This window comes from Pseudorca crassidens, chromosome 2, assembly GCF_039906515.1.
Source record: "Pseudorca crassidens isolate mPseCra1 chromosome 2, mPseCra1.hap1, whole genome shotgun sequence".
NCBI classification, from domain to species: Eukaryota; Metazoa; Chordata; class Mammalia; order Artiodactyla; family Delphinidae; genus Pseudorca; species Pseudorca crassidens.
Genome location: NC_090297.1, coordinates 5,893,474 through 5,911,658, shown reverse-complemented (window position 1 = coordinate 5,911,658; position 18,185 = coordinate 5,893,474). Strand labels below are relative to the sequence as shown.

At 46.7% G+C, this 18,185-nt stretch overlaps 1 protein-coding gene across 5 annotated transcripts; it reads right to left on the bottom strand.

The window, feature by feature from the left end:
- Positions 1-539: 539 nt before the first annotated feature.
- PARK7 (Parkinsonism associated deglycase) lies at positions 540-17,401 on the bottom strand. Of its 5 annotated transcripts, none has more exons than XM_067719066.1 (7): positions 17,288-17,401; positions 15,319-15,436; positions 13,820-13,921; positions 11,955-12,014; positions 11,017-11,086; positions 7,033-7,119; positions 540-909 (listed from the first exon to the last, which is right to left on the bottom strand). In XM_067719066.1, exons 1-7 carry the CDS (start codon positions 17,383-17,385, stop codon positions 749-751), a joined length of 696 nt encoding a protein of 231 aa, XP_067575167.1. In that variant the 5' UTR covers positions 17,386-17,401; the 3' UTR covers positions 540-748. The 5 variants fall into 5 exon arrangements, with proteins under 5 accessions (XP_067575167.1, XP_067575184.1, XP_067575176.1 ...); XM_067719083.1 differs by lacking the exon at positions 17,288-17,401 and adding an exon at positions 16,529-16,681; XM_067719075.1 differs by lacking the exon at positions 17,288-17,401 and adding an exon at positions 16,436-16,590.
- Between the last annotated feature and the right edge of the window lie 784 nt (positions 17,402-18,185).

The following is an 18,185-nucleotide window of genomic DNA, read 5'->3' as shown; positions in this document are numbered from 1 at the left end:
CCACCCAGCTGAGAACCCCAGCGGGCAGGGCGCAGGCCCTGGCACTGCATCCCACTGGCTGACGGTCCCACCTTGGTCAGGGTGCGTCAGGCTTTGACTGGCTGGGCCTGGGCTGTGTGCCCAGCCCTGGTGTGCATCCCACCCACTGCACACGGGAGCCGGGCGGCTCGCGGGGTGAAACAGCCAGGTACTGTTACCCAAGGAAGGGAGGGCAGGCTAGGCCAGCCTTGGGAAGTTTTCAATTCCATCTCAGGACTCTCTGCAATGGGAGACGAGGGATTAGCTTACAAAAATTCACAGTGCAGCCAACTTCGTTGGTATCTTTTAGTCGCACATTAGAGATACAGTTAATGGACGGGAGAGAAGTCACAAGCCTTTTCAATCTCCGTTTTATGCTTTTCCTCCCTGCTGTGTAAAATGTGTCTCCTATTCATTTATTTCGGCAGCCGTATCAACAGTTAAGAGCTGCGGACGAAGCTGACAATCACTTGGTTTCACACAAGAAAACAGAGACCAGAAGTAAAAGAAGGAAGCATCAGTAGTTTTGCTAAATGCCCCATTTATTCTGCAGTCAAGGTTCAGAAACGTGGGGACACAAGTGCAGGCTGAGGAATCTCTGTGCAGCTGTCACGTCACAGCCACACTTGAGGGGGGATGGTGATGACGGCGTCTCCGCACGGTAATCCCCCTTCTTTTGTTTAAAGCGAACACGGTGAGCATGGATTACCCATCACCAAACCTCTCTGCTCTAATCTTTAAGAACCAGCGGGGCCTTCACTTGTTCGGCCACCTCCTTGCCGGCCAGCGCCTCGACAATCGCCAGGGCAAACTCGAAGCTGGTTCCCGGCCCCCGGCTGGTGACGATCAGGCCGTCCCTTTCCACGCGGTTCTCTGAGTAGCTGTAATGATCTTCGAAATAAAAACAAAAAAGGGTTATGTCCCAGCGGGCTATGCTGGACAGCAAGAACCACCACTCAGCAGCCCCACTCCCCTGCAGCACTACTACTGGTCTCATGAAAATCAAAACAAGAACAAGCAAAAACCCCCGGGGCCACAACGAGGTGGCCAGTCCCTCGCGACCCTCAGGCACTCCCAGCTCTCGGAGCACAGCGGGAAGATACCGAGGCCGCCACGCACAGCAAAGAGCAGGAGGCGCTACCAACTGCTGAAATGAAGTGTGTGAACACACGTGACTTCAACGCAGCTGCAAAAGCCCTCGTACGTGTGAGGGGGATGCCAGAGCAAATGCTAAGCAGTCACGTTTCTATTCCACAACACACCCAAGTGTCAATTCTGTGAAGTGAAGGGGAGAGAATACACACTCGAAAGTGTGACGGCAGGAGTTCAGGAAACGCCACCCCAAAATAGGCTGCTTTGCTTTACTGATTATTTTGAGCTAAAAGCACTTGAAAAACAGCACAGGCAGGGAGAGGGAGTGGCTTCCTCGGAACCTCCTTTCCTGCCTAAAGACAGATCATCCGGAAGGAACTCAGAAATCCCCTCCCGGGAGTCTCATCAACCGGGAGAGGAAACTAGAAGTTGACACCACACCCAGACGAACTTGTCACAACTACTACTCCTCCCATCTGCTCTTCGAAGGGTCCCTTCAACTTTCCTAAAAGCCAATTACGCTCCCCTGAGAGGCCTACCTCGCCGTCTCCTTTCTCTATTAAGATGGTACTTAAGCCAGAATTCTAAACCATCTCAGGGAGTTACTCATTTTTCCCTGGGTATCTCCCATGTATACACGTTAAGCTTGTTTTTCTCTGGTCAATCTGTCTTTTTTTTTTTTTTTTTCAGGGGTCTCAACTAAGAACTCAGAAGAGTAGAGGGAAAATTACTTTTCCTTCCCTACAAAATGCTGGAGGAAAGGGGGATGAGGGTGAACTGGTGTTGAAGGTAGAAACTGCCTGTGATACAGACCACCTAGGTAACGCACACACACGCGCTCTGCTGCCTCAAAATCAAACAAGCACAAACTACACATAAGGGATCGGGAGCGGGGAGGGAGGCGCGGAGGGGGAACCACACTCACTCGTCAGGGACTATTTTCCTCTGCGGCCCCAGTTGGCTGTATTTTTGCAAACGTAATAAGAAACGTGCTTCTCCTACATTCCCAGGAAGTAAACGACCCTACCTCCGGGCAAGTCTCAGGGCACAAAGCTGGGATTCCCCGCACCAGCCCCCACAGCTCTCACCCTCCACGCCAGGCAGGCGTCAGCAGACCCTCCCTCCACGCGCGCGTGCAGCACCGCCGCCCCATGCAGCCTGCCCCACCGCCCTCTTGCGCCGGGAGCTGCTGCCGGGCACACTGCACTCTTTCCGGCCCCACGGGGGGCCTGGGCCGCTCCCTCTGCCCAGGAAGCTCTTCTCAGCGACTTGCTCTTTCAACTTCAGCATCAGCACCAAGCCCTCAGAGAGGGCACCTGTGACCCCTCTCTAAACCAGGTCCCTCAGGTCACTCCATCACAGCGCCTTCGCAGCGCCGAGGAAACAATCCGTCTCCTGTTTACTGTCTATTCTGTAAAACGCTGAGCCTTCACCTGCCCGTCTGGCCCAGGGTATTAATGGCACCAAGGGGGGGCCCCCGAGGACCAGGTAAATGAAAGAATGAATGACTGTTCCTCCGCCTGCTGCCTTATTGCGGGACCTCTGCGTCCAGCCTCCCTTCTGGCTGCCCTTCCCTCCACACTCAGCACCACCAAAACGGGAACCTTTCCAAAGCGCAAATCAGAGCACACCCAGTTCCCCCAGGAGAAGCCTTCGCCAACTTTCTCCAGCACATTGAGGTGACCCTGAGCTCCACGTCACGGTGCACAAACCCCGGGGCCTGGCCTGCGCACAGAGACTGGACCGGAAGGAACCAGAGGGGAGACGGAAAAGAAGCCGCATCCAGGTGGGAGCAAACGGTGACCTGGATGGGACAGCGGCAACGGAGAGGAAATGAAGGTCTAAGATGTACCTTGGAGATAAAATGCCCGGGCCTTGGGGAAAGACTCGATGTGGAGAGACATCAAGGATGACTCCCAGTCGCCTGTCCTGAGCAACTGGGTGGGCGGGTGGTGGTACCACTCAGTGACGTGGGACACGAAGGACAGAGGGTCCCCTGTGAGATCCCGCCACACCCAGTCCCCGCAGGGAGAGCCAGGCACACACCGCCTCTGAACCCCTCCCCTCCCCCATGCTCAGTGCAGACCTCCTGCCAGTCCCCCCCCCACCCCCCACCCCCGAGAACACCTGAGGACGTGGCTCTATCTTGTTCCCTTTTCTGTTCCCAGAGCCTAAGGAAGAGCTCAGGAAATGCCTGTTCAGTGAACACATACAGAAAAACGTCTCCTGGGACTTCCCTGGCAGTCCAGTGGTTAAGAATCCGCCTTCCAATGCAGGGGACATGCGTTTGATCCCTGGTCGGGGAACTAAGATCCCACATGCCGCGGGGCAACTAAGCCCACGCGCTGCAACTACTGAGCCCACGCACTGCAACTAAGACCCAACGCAGCCAAAAAAAAAAAAGAAGTCTCCTGAGCAAGATGCTTCTGCTGTGTTAACGAGCTTTAGAAACCACGTCCTGATGCTCGTGTCCTTTCAAAGTGGATGAATAACACCTGCAGTGATTTAGGTCTTCCTAAACCTCATTAAAAATCACGTCACCCACTGAAGTAACTGACTACAGTACGTGAAACATTTCCTAGTTACACTTTTTTAGAAGAAAAGTGGATCCCTGGTTTGAGGGCGAGAGGTTTTCCTAATCTAACCTCATTTCCTGATGGTTAAAGATCATTTTAAATGCTGAACTAGGAAACCGGCTGGGCTGGGTCTCCTGGAGCTGAGACGGACAGGTCAGCGGGAGGCACGGCTCTAAATAGTTCACTTAACAACCTCTTTGTGGGTAAAATATTACAAATACAGCCTAACTGGTTAAAGATGTTTAAAGGTTCCATGGTTCTAAGAATCTCAACCAGGAAGAGCAAAAGGTCTACTTACGGACCACCTCCACCTAGTGGCGACAATGAGGAAAACGCCCCGCGCACCAGCCAACTCCCAGCCAACCCGCAGGAGGCATTCATTCCGTTAACTTTAAGCAAACACCCCAAAGCCTCTCTCAAAGCCCAGAGATCAAACACCTGGGGGGGCCAGGGGGCAGCAACTAACGGCAGCTTTTACCTGCACACCCCTCACCTACATGGTCTGGGCGCCACAGGTGGAGGAGTCGCCACAGAGACGGGGCGTCCCAGAGAGCCCGAGATATTTACTATCTGGCCCTTCAAGGAAAAGCCGCCGACCCCTGAGCACAGCAGTTCTGGGTTCAAATCCAGGTCTGCCATTCAGTAGCTGTCTGACCCCTCTGAGCCTCCTTTTTCTCTTCTGTAAAATGGGGATGATACCAACCTAACAGGATGATCATGGGAACCCAACCGAACCAAACGCCAGCAGAAAGTGGTGGTGTCACTACCGCAGACGTGGCCAGGCAAGGGCAGCCTGTTCACTGCGGCGTCCCCAGCACTCAGCACACAGCCAGGCCTACTGATCTTAACACGACGTTCACCACGAGGACGAGACAGAGGGCCTCCCGGAGGAGACATCCAGGAAGCGATTACAGCTCCACCTCTCAGAATGTTCTGAAGGGGCAGAAACTGCAAACATTTTTCTCTTACAAGAGGACTTACGTGTAAGAGGACAGAATGCAATGCTGGTAACTTAGGCGTGTGGGGGGCCTCACCAGGACAGAGGCGGGGGCCCCAGTTCCGGCCCAGCTCCAACAAGTGGCCTCGCCTCCCCAGGCGAGGTGAAGCCAACACCTGCCTTGCTGGGCACCGGGGCTGCAAGGCTCGAGATAACACGCAGGAATATACCCCGTAGGTGCCCGAGAGTTAACGATCTCATCTTTTTCTAGTTCTATCAGCCTCAACTTCCTGAGGCGTTACAAGGAAAGAGCCACAGAGATACATGTGCAGATAGCGGGGAACACGTTCCACTCCTTCTTCCTTCTCATGTGTCGTAACTACTAAAGGAAGCCCGACTCTGTTCTTTCTAACCCTCCCAAACCCCTCCATCAGCTCAAAGTAAATTAAATCCCTACAATAAAAAACGCCCAGAAACCAGAGCCTTTAAAAGAAAAAGTCAATTTTCACAAAGATGGCTTTACTGACAACTTCGTATCTTTCTGCCAACTAAACTCACAGATTTTCCAAGAAAACACTACTTTGGATCAGATTTAAGAATACGCAGAATCTGCAACACCGAGAGTGAACCCTGACATAAACTATGGACTTTGGGTGATGACGACACATCAGCGCGGGTTCATCGACTGCAGCAAAGGCACCGTCTGGTGGGGGAAACAAAGCTGACGGTGAGGGGGATGGGGTGGGGTACTGGGGGTTTAGGGAAACGCTGTACTTTTTTGCTTAATTTTGCTGTGAACATAACACTCCTCTAAAAAATAAGGTCTATTAATCTTTTTAAAAAGGCAGTGAATGAAAAATGCATCACTTTACTTTGCGATGAAAGCATTAACATAAGAAAAAATTTACTTGCCCTACTTTTAGTTCAGAATAAGTCCAGAGCAGAACAGAGATAGACAAGAAAATCTATCAGTCGCGCAGCTGTTTTCAAATCCGCTTTTGATACCATTAGTCTTTTATTTTTTTTCCAACATCTTTATTGGAGTACAACTGCTCTACAATGGTGTGTTAGTTTCTGCTGTATAACAAAGTGAATCAGCTGTACGTGTGCATATATCCCCATATCTCCTCCCTCTTGCGTCTCCCTCCCACCCTCCCTAACTATTAGTCTTTTTATTTAGCCACTGGTTTTTGGTTGGTGGGTGTTTTAAACAGAGCCGGTCACTCGGTCTCCCTGCTGGCTGAACGCCAGTCGAACCACTTTTGGCTTCTAAGTGGGAATCTGTGATTCCCTGCACTTATCCACACTTTTCCTTTCTCTCTGCATGTTCCAGGGTCTCTGCCTCCCTGTGATATGCACTCCAGGGACAGGTGGCAGAGGAAGATACCACCTGACGAAAGACGCTACCTGGTTGGTGCTCTGAATGTCACACTGAGAAGCAGTGGCTACACAGCTGTACATCCAGGAGCTTGGTTACATTGTTTTGCTGTTAATTACACACTGCCTCAAATTTTTAAGTCTGGTGCACATGTCTCTGCAAGCTGTTAACTCTTGGAGGGCAGAGACAATGACGTGCTTTTTAAAAATAATCTCCAAGTGACAAGCAACAATATGAGAATTTTTTAAAAAGTTGATCAATTATAGGTTATACTATTAGGTTAAAAAAGCAAGCTGTAGAATGTACTTACTAGATCTCATGTGAGTAACAATATTAAACTGCAAAGGGCAATGAGTATGTGCAGAGAAAATTCTAGAGTTTCACAGGAAAACTTAATAGAAGTTAAATGTGAAAAGTAGAAAGGTGCTGGGGAAGTTAGAGAGAAGAGAAACACTTCCTTTTACTTCACCCCTTTCTGTACTGTTTGCATTTTTATTTTAACCATGCATAGAAATTGTTTTCATAAAAATAAATGAATGAAAGTTAAACACCTAGCTGATATTTATAAAAGAAGCCCATGAGCGAAGGAACAGGCCTGCCTGCCACCCGGGCCTCCTCTGGAAGAAGGGAGCAATGTCCGTTTTACTTTGGACTGTGGGCAAAAGGGCACACTCTGAAATCGCTATCAAGGTTTAAAATTTACCCTCAGGCCACTGGCAAAGTATTGAGTAAAAATACTCGTTAAACTGGCATTTTGCGCCACTCCGAGCCAGGCTGGCCTTTGGCTCAGCACCTGCGTTCCCGTTAGGGTGCATGTCTGCAGACCCACACCGTCAGGGGGCGCACGCGTAGACACCCACACCATTAGCCCGTCTCTCTCACTGAAACACTTGCAAAGAAAGTGAGGAACACATCACACCCCAACCCACAGAGAATCCCTATGTACTACTGTCTACCAAGCGGGAGACAACGCTATAGCACAGCTTTCTGAGTAGGTCTTTTGGCTCATTACAATATAAGCAGGTACTTACTTCCGTCCATCATTTTGTCTTTAGCAAGTGGGTGTGTTGTAACTTTGCTTCCAAAACCTATTTCATGAGCCAACAGAGCCGTAGGTCCTAAAAAGAAGATGAATAAAAAGACTTAAATGTAGACACAGAAAAACCCATGTTTTAAAAATCGCAGCAGCAAAACTATTCTTCAAAATCAGGGGCTCTTATCTAAAATATGCTTACGATTCTGAAACTAAACACTTCTTAGTATGAGAGGTAAAGTGTGTTTATAATAAACCATCTGCTGAGCACATGCGGCAAAAACGCACAAACTTAAAACACATCAATAACCATTTAATCAAAAATATCTGCTTTTATAGCTGAGGCGCAAACAGATAAATAGAACATGTCCCCTCGAGGGACAGGCTGCAAGTGTAACAGGGGCACAAAGGAGGGGGAGACCATGGAGGGCAAAACGTCCTGCTTACCCTTTGCACATGGAAGATTTAGTTACACATTAAAGGCAACTAATACTCTCTGAACCCCTGGGCTTGACTGCTATTGTAGAGACTAGTTTTATTTTTCTACTTGAGAATGAAAAATTAGCACTCATCCATCTGTCTATCCAAATGTATCAGGCGGTAGGATTATTAAAATGAACAGGACATTGTACCAGCCCCAAAGGAGACACCTGTGAAATGCCCATGTCTGAGATCCAAAGGCACTGGCATTTCTGTCTCACGACGACGCACTTAAGAACCCTGTGCAAATGCCCCCTGTGGTTCTCTACATGCACCCTCTTAAAATGAAGGTTAAAAAAAAATATGCCCCTGCTAACTTGAGATTTTTATGAATGGTCAACTTCACTGCTAATCACAAGCATATTTTGTAGGTCACAGTCCTCAAATAGGGACTAAGACAAAAAAGTCCCTATTTGTTATCTTAAAACTTTTAGAAAAGTAGTTTTTCTACCTTTTCCCTCTAAGCCACCAAAAAATAACAAAAGAAAAACTTTCTAAGGCCTAATGTCACACCCAGAAAAACTTCAGAAGAGCACTGTGGCCTTCTAAGTGGTTAGGGCACTGTGGTTAACATCCCAGGACGGACTCTGCACACTTTAACTCCAGCAAACCCAAGCACTTGCTCTCATGACCTTTCGTTTTACAGCACCGTTCCAAGGATAAAGTGGTTATATAATGGACCTACCTACAGGCTACTCAGATCTTACCTGCTACTAACAGGAAGATCAAACAAATGATATGTAATTACATAAGCTTTCTGTCTTAACGTCAGTTGTCAGTTTCATACCAAGTCCTCACTTATATCTTAACTGGAAAGCCTCTTAAATATACTTGACGCCCCCTTCCTCCTTACTTGTATGCTGCATATGAGAGCTATGTTTGGTAGCAAATCCTAAGAGTGTGTAAAAATTGAGTAATTATCTCAATTTTTATTTGATGTATTCATGAATTACCTTTAATTCTTATTTTGTAAGATTTTAATAAAAAATAATTTCCTACGTCATATATTTTAAAGCAAATTTCAAGCGAGGACTGATCGTACATGAGGACAGCAGGTCATACAGTGAGCGAGGAATTCTTAGGCCGCTCCCTCCAGGTGATAAAATGGCTGCCTGTAACATCAGTGACTGTACGGTAAGCTCAAAATTACTGCTTGCCGGTGCTTCAGAATCCTAGCTGGAAAACTCGAGGGGACACTTAACTGCTCCTATTACTTGAGATTCCGGTGGATGAAATGTGGCCGAGTCTGCAACAGGGGTCCAGCTCTGAGCAGGGAGCAGAAGGTTCAGGGAACAGAGGGTCCAGTGGACAGAATCGCCTTGGGAGGCCCAGAGGCGAAAGCCAACAGCGCCACCGTGTGGTGATGTACAGAGGGAACACCAAGCCCGGCAACCGCCCCCAGCTTGCACCTGCAGCCCAGCGCTTGCCCGCAGCCTGCTCGTCACCTCCAGGCTTCCTTCCCCTGCCCCACCCAGAGTGAATCTCGTTTTATTTTCTTCTCAAGGCAGCCTCCCTTCCAATTTCTGTCTCTCCCGTTCACTCCATATTAGGGGTTAAGTTAATATTCCTTCAGTTCAATAAACCGTTCCCATTTCCTAACTGTGACAGTTAAGAATCATCTTGTTCTCATCTGCTGATTTAAACACCAGAATCTCTCCCATCACTCGTTCCAACCTCGCTGCAATCTCCTTCACAGGCCATCACGCCTCTCCTACTTTGTGCAGCACCCAGAGGGGCAGTGCAGGACATTCAACAGGACAACAGGTCACTAGCTCCGTTCACTTTACAATGTGGATGTAAATGACGACAAGGCCTGTGTGTCTTAGCAGCGTGGGATTCAAGTCTGCCTGAACACAAAACCCTGAACCAGATGTGGCTGATAATTCTACTTTGGTGACACAAAATGACAAACTGATATGTGGTTTTTACTTGCAACACAGTCCTAAGAGGACAAACCCAGCCCAAACCCTTCCTTTCTTCCTTTAGGTAAAGCACTAAGAATGAGGCAGAGGTGAGGGTCAGCACGTGGGGAGGGGGAGGGGGACTAAGCCCTTGCATGAATGACAGCACCTCTGTCTTCCTCCACAAGGAGGGCTGCAGCTGCTTGGGCTGCAGCGTCCTTCAGCAGACAGAAATCCCCGAGCCCCAAGGGCAGGTCAGAGATCAGTGCTGACCGGAACCCAAGGACGGGACTTGCCAGGTGGTTGCCCCTCAGTCCTTCCCGGTCTTTAATGCAGAGGTTCTCAAACATGTAAAGGGGTCTTAGGACCCCTCTAGCTATTATACGAGTTACATTTATCAGTATCTGCCATGCTAGAAATTAAAACTGGGACAGGTTTACAACATAAGAATACTCGAGCACACAAGCCATGCCTGAATGATGACATCGTCATACTCTGATGGCACTCTTGTGAGAATAAGAAGGAAAAAGGCAAATAGTGTATAAATAGTATCTGCTCTGCCCTTACGAACCCTCTGAAAAAACTCCGAGAACCACTGCTGTGATGCAGTCCCCAGATCCCCGGCCTATGACTTCTTTTAAAAAGTCTATTGTATTGAAGAAAATATCAACACATCATTTTAATTAAACATCCATACATTCATCTCTTTATTTGTTCTTTTTTTTTTTTTTTGCGGTACGCGGGCCTCTCACTGTTGTGGCCTCTCCCGTTGTGGAGCACAGGCTCCGGACACGCAGGCTCAGCGGCCACGGCCCACGGGCCCAGCCGCTCCGCGGCATGTGGGATCTTCCCGGACCGGGGCACGAACCCGCGTCCCCTGCATCGGCAGGCGGACTCTCAACCACTGCGCCACCAGGGAAGCCCGTATTTGCTCTTTTTGACAAACATTTAATGAAGACCTATGAATAAGGAAAGCACCTGCCAAAATTACACTATGAAAAAAATGCAAGATGGCAGAATATCATCTGATATTAGAGCAAGAAGGATGGACTTTAAAATGGTATCAAAAACCAAAGTATTACTAGGTTTCAAAGATGTGGAGACATCGACAAAGCACCAACAGCCTTACTCTAAATTAAGTGGCAGAGAATATAGTACCTAAGACCCAGCTCTCAACACTGGGGACCAGGCAGGAAGCCCCCCAGGGCAAGCACAGGGCAGAGCTCTGACACTATGCTGGCCCAATTCTTGCTGACCCTGTGCGGGCAGAAGTACTTCCTGGCACGGGGGTTTGTCGTAACAAGCTGTTTACTGAGTGCCAGAGGGGCCACGTTCTCCTCCAGGTCCACCAAACAGGGAAAACACTAAGTTTCACAGAACGTAGACCAAAGGCAGGGAGAGGCAGAAAACGGAACTGTAGTAATTTCTGAGATGACATCAGCCTCATGCCCCAAACTAAATACACCGATACAGATGCCCTTCATACCTTAGGAAGGGGAAGAAGTACTGGGAACACGATCTTATAACTAAAGACGACCCCGTCACGAATTTTCTGAAGAAAGTCAACAACACACTTGAACACAGGACGGCTCTGTACTTACCCGCACAGATTGCGGCGATGAGGCCCTTCCTCTTTTCTTGTTCCTTCAGTATCTCCTTCACAGCAGAGGACTAGTCAAAGAAAACCAAAAACACAGCACGTCGTCATTAAGCTGCAGCCAATCTGGCTGGCAACTTCGGCAGAATCTGATTTTAGCTTAAACCACAAGGTCTTCAATCTATTTTTCAACAATACCGCTAAATCATCAATATAAAAACTACCAAATTCGTAGTGTTTCTACATCCTTAAACCCGATCAAGGCATTTACTATAAGAAAAAGGTACCCTTTTCTTAAAGATGTTTAAAGATAAGAAAAGCAATTTCCCTTGGGCATATTAACCCTTGCCATTTTGTACTCTAGGGAGAAAGACACAGAAGGGAGGAAATGTGCTGTTTTGGGTGTTTTCCGACAGCAGAGTAGGGAGTGGAGCTCAGCAGCCCCAAATGTCTGATTCCACCTGCCTCATGAGCTTCTGTGTGCCCTGCCCCTGCCACCTCTCTCTCTTCTTCTTCCTGCAGGCTAACTCTTCACACAAGACAAAAAGAAGAAGCAGCGGCTTCTTTTATGCCATTTTTCATTCAAGCTGGCAGCTCCAGCCCCCTGCAACCTCCCTAACCCCGATGGTTGAGTAGACAGCCGATCTCTTATCTTTCTAGGCTTAACCCTTCTCACAAGCACAAAATTAATCATTCTGCTGCGGTTGGGGGAAAAAAACAAGTAGTCTTATATTTGAACTGTATTCACAGAATCTGTTCATAACTGTTTCACCAATTCCGCTTACTTCTATAGTAAATGTTATCAGAAACTTTTTTTAAAAATTAAGCTAGAACAGCACTTTGTTAATTTCACCTTTTCCTAATCTATTCACAGCCTCCTTCCTGAAATATTTTAGCAGCAAACCCAGCAGAATACGAGAGGCTGAAGCCCCCCAGCTTTACCTGGCATAAATTCTGTGCGCCCAGACCACCTCCTGGCATAACCACCACATCGTAAGGTCCCTGTAACAGTTCAAAAAATGAAAAAGGATGTGAAGATGTTTCACTTGAAGTGTGCGTTAAGCAGGAACACTTTCACATCAGAGCAAAAAGCTGTTCACAGAAGAACAGTTAAATTAGGGGTTTCTCTATAATGGGATACTGTAAGTAAAAACTGCAGAAAATCTGTACACAGTAACATGAAACGATGTCCATGCTGCAGAACTGCAGGCGTTATCATGATCTCATTCCTGGACAAAGAATAAATATACACACGCATGTAGATGCATGTGTGTACACACCTCTCAATGCCCCCACATACATGTGTACAGTGTACAGACACTCATGGACAAAGGAGCTCGCCAGCTGAGGCAGGGTGGGGGGAGGGCGAGAACAAGAAAGGGACATTTAGCGTTTGACTCTGCGTTTGTCTACACCGCGTGAATTGTTTTCAACAAGAATGTACATAGTAATAAATAACTAAAAACAAAACAAACTCTAAAAAGCACAAAAAGTTTTTCTTAACCTTATGAAAAATGGAACTTGGAGGATAAAAATGATGTAATATTTTAGTATCCCAGATACCAGAACACCCTAGAAGTCTAATGATTTCAAACTTGCTGAAATTACAAATAGAAATTAGTTTAATACAGTATCTTAAATTGTTAAAAGCTTTAAAAATTTAGTCATTAGGCAAACGAAATGAAAATTTACATTTTTAGTCCAACATATACTATTTAGAGTTACTTTTAAAGACTGTAAAATGTCCTATGTTGTTTGAAAACCAAGCAAAACTTAGAACAATATTTGTGAAGTACAGAACTTTTTTCACTCCTTTTGGAAACTGAACTAAACACTAAAAAGACACAAGATGTCACCTGTTCTAAAATACCCAGACACCACAGGACAAAAAGGAACAGGGAAGGAATATTTACTCCTACTCTCTCATTTTTAACCTGCTATTTAGAAAGTTTCACCGATTTATGTGAAATACCAATGTTCTTACACTCCACAGTCTAGCAAATAAATCTGAAATATCTGGATTTATTAGAAAGGAATACACTTTTTTCTATGCATTTGAGAGTGAGGCATAGGGAAATCAGGCTCCAGGTTCCCCGGGAGGGCAGAGATGGCCGTCCATGAGAGGGCTCTGCTCCAACAGGGTACAGCCTACACTCCTGTCACACCGGCCCCTGAAGCCTGAGCCTGGTGAAACCGTGTGCAAAGTTGCCTGGTATATGTAGCGTGGGGCATGCTTCTGAGGAAAGGGACCACAGCTCTTGACAGATTCCCAGAAGTGTTGGTCCCCCTCAAAAGGAAGAACCGCAATAATGAAAAAGTGACCAATTTCAGGGGATCTCTTACCCCTCCCTTAATCCGACCACAAATCAAGTATGAGTTGTTCCACGTAACATGAATCACACAACCACGTCTGTGTCACTGATAAAGGAAAGATAAGAAGTAGCTTTCAAGTAAAGAGTGAAAAATGAATGGGAAATGTCCACTTGACTCTTTTATATTAAGTAACACAATTATAAGCGGAGGACAGGCTGCCTGTATGAGCCAGAACACTGATGAAAGGGTCCCACCCATCCACCCACACTGAGCACACGTGGTATCAGGGACCTGCCAGGTTCCGTGGATACACAGTGGAAAAAGGCAAAGTCCTTCACTTCCCAGGGCTTAGTTTAGTGCCGAAGACGTCCAAGCAAAGTAACTTTCTTAAAATAAGTCTGTGCTAACAACAGTCTTAGATGTCGTCAAGAGACAGTTCAAGAAACTGATAAAGAAGCCAGAGGAAGGAATAATTCCAAGTATATGGAACAAACCTGTTTTTTTGCATCTTCTAGACTGGCATCAGGACAAATGACAACATCTCGGCTACACTGTACCGGGTCTTTTCCAGTCAGACCTGCAATGGTGACCTTAATCTAAGAGAAAGACATCATCATGATATTTAAGAACACTGAAACATAAATTTAGAGTAACATTTCCACAGCTGCCCTGTGTTTTAAAATAACTGGGCAGGAAATACTGCAACCAAACCATGCTGACCTTAGGCTATTAAGATGGCTAAATATATTTAATCACTAGGTCTGTCCCACTTTGCCTGGAACAGTATGAATTAAAGATGCTGTCCCAGCACCCTGTCTGTTTAGCGTCCTTTCTCCCACAAGTGTTCTGGTTTAGGTGATAAATTATATGATCATCCTATCAACAATCCACCTGGCAAAGTTGCTGCTGCCATTTAACCCTCCTGGTATTTTCTTAAGGTAGAAATACAAGTTAAAACAACGAAATACTACTCCGCCTTGCAAAAATTTACAAAGTTGACAATACTGGAAAAAATGGGAATTTTCCTCACTGCTGGTGGGCCCACATATTAGTACTTTGGATAGTCATTTGACAAAATCTAGTAACATCAACCATGCAACTAGCAATTCCTTTTAGGCATAGAGCCTAGAAAAACAGCTAAACCTGTGAACAGTGAAACCTGTACAAGAATATTACAGTATTAGAATGCTGTGAAACAGTGTAATAAAGGAATGGATAGACTGGCATATTCCTACAGTGCAAGACTAAGCAGCAATTTTATTGTTTTTTATTTGACCATGCCACGCGCGGCATGCGGGATCTTAGTTCCCCAACCAGCGACCGAACCCGTGCCCCCTGCAGGGGAAGCACAGAGTCCTAACCACTGGACCGCCAGGGAATTCTCTACGCAGCACTTTTAAATAAACAAACTGGATCTATACTTTTACTACAACGTGGGCACTTTATTTAATTATTTTATTGTTTCTGTGCCTCAGTTCCTTCAACTTTAAAATGAGAATGGCAATAATTCATAAGGTTATAAAATTTTAAAAAGTTTATGTAAGTGCTTAGAATGATACCTACCACTCAGTAAATGCTATTTAAGCATTCACTATGGTTATATGTGTATATACAGGTTTATACCACAGACATGCAAAATGAGAACCACACTCTTATGCTACTTTAAAGACACGCATACGTCACTGTGAGGACAGCAGTTACCTCTGGGGCAAGAAAGGGAAAGGGATTAGGGAAATTTACAAAGAGAGCTTTGCAATGCCTTCTTCCTTTAAAGCACCTGTTCTTCAAGGCACAGGTCAGAAAGAAATATAGCAAAATGTTAACAAGTAGTAAATGTGCACAGTAGATAAACAGGTGGAATCAGTCTCTGTACTGTCGTGTCTGTTTGAAATACTTCATAAAGTACATGGAACATTACTTTATTCAAAATGACTTATAAAAATCCAAAAATGTTTTAAAAGACAGGAGAGCTAGAAAACTTTGGGGGACATACTCCAGCTCGTCTCATGACATCGACAGGGATGACCGTCTCCATCTCCTCTGCTCCTGTAGCCAGGATGACCAGAGCTCTTTTTGAAGCCATTTTGATGTTGGATTTCTTAAAGATGTAACTGAAAAAAAGAAAAAAGAAAAAAAGATTTTCGAAAAACTTTCACTGCGACTCTGTAAGAGCCAACAACTTCAATTTTAGGAACATTTTTAAGGAGAGTAACTAAGTGCCTCCTAGGGAAAAGGTTTTGATACACAAACACAACTGAGCATGAAAAATGCATTTTAGATTAACACTGGTTTTCACAGCATTTCAATTGATGTTTTTTGAGATGAAAACACAGTAAGGTTGCCAACACGCTGGTATTGTTTAGATTTTCTTTCATCATGTTTTTAAAAATCCAATTCCTAGTAATATATTGCAAATGTAATTTTCCAAGACACAAGTACATGGGTCTTTCATTTCACACGACGCGGGGGAGGTACAAAGTCATCTTTTTTCAAGTACTATTTCACAGAGAAACGACTAAACTTTATTAGCTGGGTGAGAAACGAAATACACTCTTTAGCAATTAGCTCCTGAGATTTTTGGAGGGGATTTTTTTTTTAGTTCCAATAACTGCACTAAAAATTCGGGGGAGGTTAACAGTGTTAAATATTTGAACACACTTTTTTTTTTTAAATAACGGAGAAAAATGGTAATTCCCCCTCACTACGCTCAATGCAGCTAGATTCTCTCTTTGCACTTAGCAAACGCCGTTGTAAACGACGGCTGCTAAGCCAGGGTCTGAATAGTTTTTAGCCTGTTCTCTTTCCGCAGAGTTTGTCTTCCGTGAACTGATCTTGGTAAAACGATGCTAACACACACAGGATTAACTAGCTCCCGGCTGGTGGGATGCTTTGCACGCAAATTCCGGCAGCTTTAGCGTTGCTACTACGCTGGCGGCCTAACAGCGTCCTCTACTTATGTCAGAAGGCCGCCCACTCCTCAAACCCTGCGAGACGTCGGCCAGGTCCGCGCCGCCTCCGGGACCCCCCGAGGGTCCAGCGGGCGGCCGGCGCGCCCTCGCCGCCCGCGGCGCCACGGCCTGCGCACACGCCGGGTTCCCCAAGACCCCGACCTGAACCTCGCCTCTCTTCCCAGGGACGCGGAGACTCGGCCCCTTCCGTCGGCACCTCTACCCGGAGGACAACAGGGCCAGAACGGGACTAACCCAGGACTCACGCAGGTACGCAAACCAGCACGCACGCGCGTCGCCTAGCTCCGGTCTCAGCCCCTCATTGCGCAGGCGCGCGCCGTCCGGCTTCTCATCGCCCCTCACTGCGCAGACGCGCGCCGTCCGGCCCGGCTCCTCAGCCTCGCACTGCGCAGACGCACGTCGCTCGCACCACGTTACGTCACGTCCGGCCGAACCCACCCTGGAGAACGGGTGGGAAGTGCCTACCGTTCTGCGTGGAGATTGTGCTCCTGGGATTGATTCCATTCGGAACAACCGGCACCGCGGGAAGCCTGTGGACTCACGTATCCTGCCGAAATCTCCCACATCCGAGGCACGGTCCGGTGTGCCTCCGGCTCACGCTGAACTTAACCCGTCTTTTTTTTTTTTCCCGCAGCCCATACGTTTTTTGCTGTGCCGGTCTGGAGAGTGCGTCGGCTTCCTTTAAATACTCATTTTCACAAAATATCAGTAGAATTGTTCCTTTCACGCTTCATCTGTGCACTTAGGGCTCCCTCTGCATTGTTCCTGTTTCCTGGAGCGCCTTCCCTCGTCGCCCCCGCTCTATTAGGACTCTTCAGGGTCTCCCTGCGCTCTGTCACCCGATCCCCTGTGACTAATTTGGTTACGGAGGCTAATTTCAGGTGTATTCGTTTCTCAAAATAGTATTTTTTAAAGATTCCAAAGCTGCTTCTGCATCCACAGAATTAGGGAGGGAGCTGAGCACGTAAATCAGGCACGTCTAGGTGTACTTACGGGATATTGTAGGGCTTCCCTGGTGGCGCAGTGGTTGAGAGTCCGCCTGCTAATACAGGGGACACGGGTTCGTGCCCCGGTCCGGGAAGATCCCACATGCTGCGGAGCGGCTGGGCCCGTGAGCCATGGCCGCTGAGCCTGCGCGTTAAAAAAAAAAAAAAAAAGAGATACTGCAGGTTGGGTCCCACACCACCACAGTAAAGCGAGACGCTCGAGTTCTTTGGTGTTCCAGTGCAAATAAGAGTTATATTGACACTATACTGTAGTCTGTTAAGTGCGCAATAGCATTACGTCCAAAAAGAGTATGTGCTTTTTTATTATTATTATTATTCCTAAAAAATGCTAATCATCACCTGAGCCTTCATGGAGTCCTAATCTTTTTGCTGATGAAAGGGTTTTGCTGGTGGAGCCTGGGATGTGGATGGCTGCTGACTGAATAGGGTGATGCTTGCTGAAGGTTGGGGGCGGCTGTAGCAATTTCTTAAACTAAAATAATGAAAATATATCAATTGACTCTGCTTTTCATGAAGGATTTCTCTACAGCATGTAGTGCTGTTTGGTAGCATTCTACCAAATGCTTTAGAACTTTTTAAGGTTGGAGTCAGCCCTCTCAAGTCCTGCCACTGCTTTGTCGGGTAAGTTGATGTCATATTCTAAATCCTTTGTTGTCATTTCAATAATTTCAGAGCATCGTCACCATTAGTAGATTCCAGCTCAAGAAACCACTTACTTAGCGCATCCATAAGAAGTAACATCTCATCTCCTTAAGGTAAAGTTTGATCATGAAATCGCAGCAACTGAGTTACATCTTCAGGTTCCACTTTTAATTCTGGGAGAATTACCAAAATGTGCCACAGACACGAAGGGAGCAAGCGCTGTTGGAAACATGGTGCTGGTA

Excerpts from the sequence above, each read along its gene's own strand:
- PARK7 (XM_067719066.1), bottom strand. The coding sequence starts at position 17,385 with ATGTGGGATCTTCCCGGACCGGGGCACGAACCCGTGTCCCCTGTATTA. Across the intron at positions 12,015-13,819 it reads TAGAAGATGCAAAAAAACAG|GGACCTTACGATGTGGTGGT; the intron begins GTTTGTTCCATA and ends GAACTGTTACAG. Across the intron at positions 11,087-11,954 it reads GCGCACAGAATTTATGCCAG|TCCTCTGCTGTGAAGGAGAT; the intron begins GTAAAGCTGGGG and ends TTCTTTGACTAG.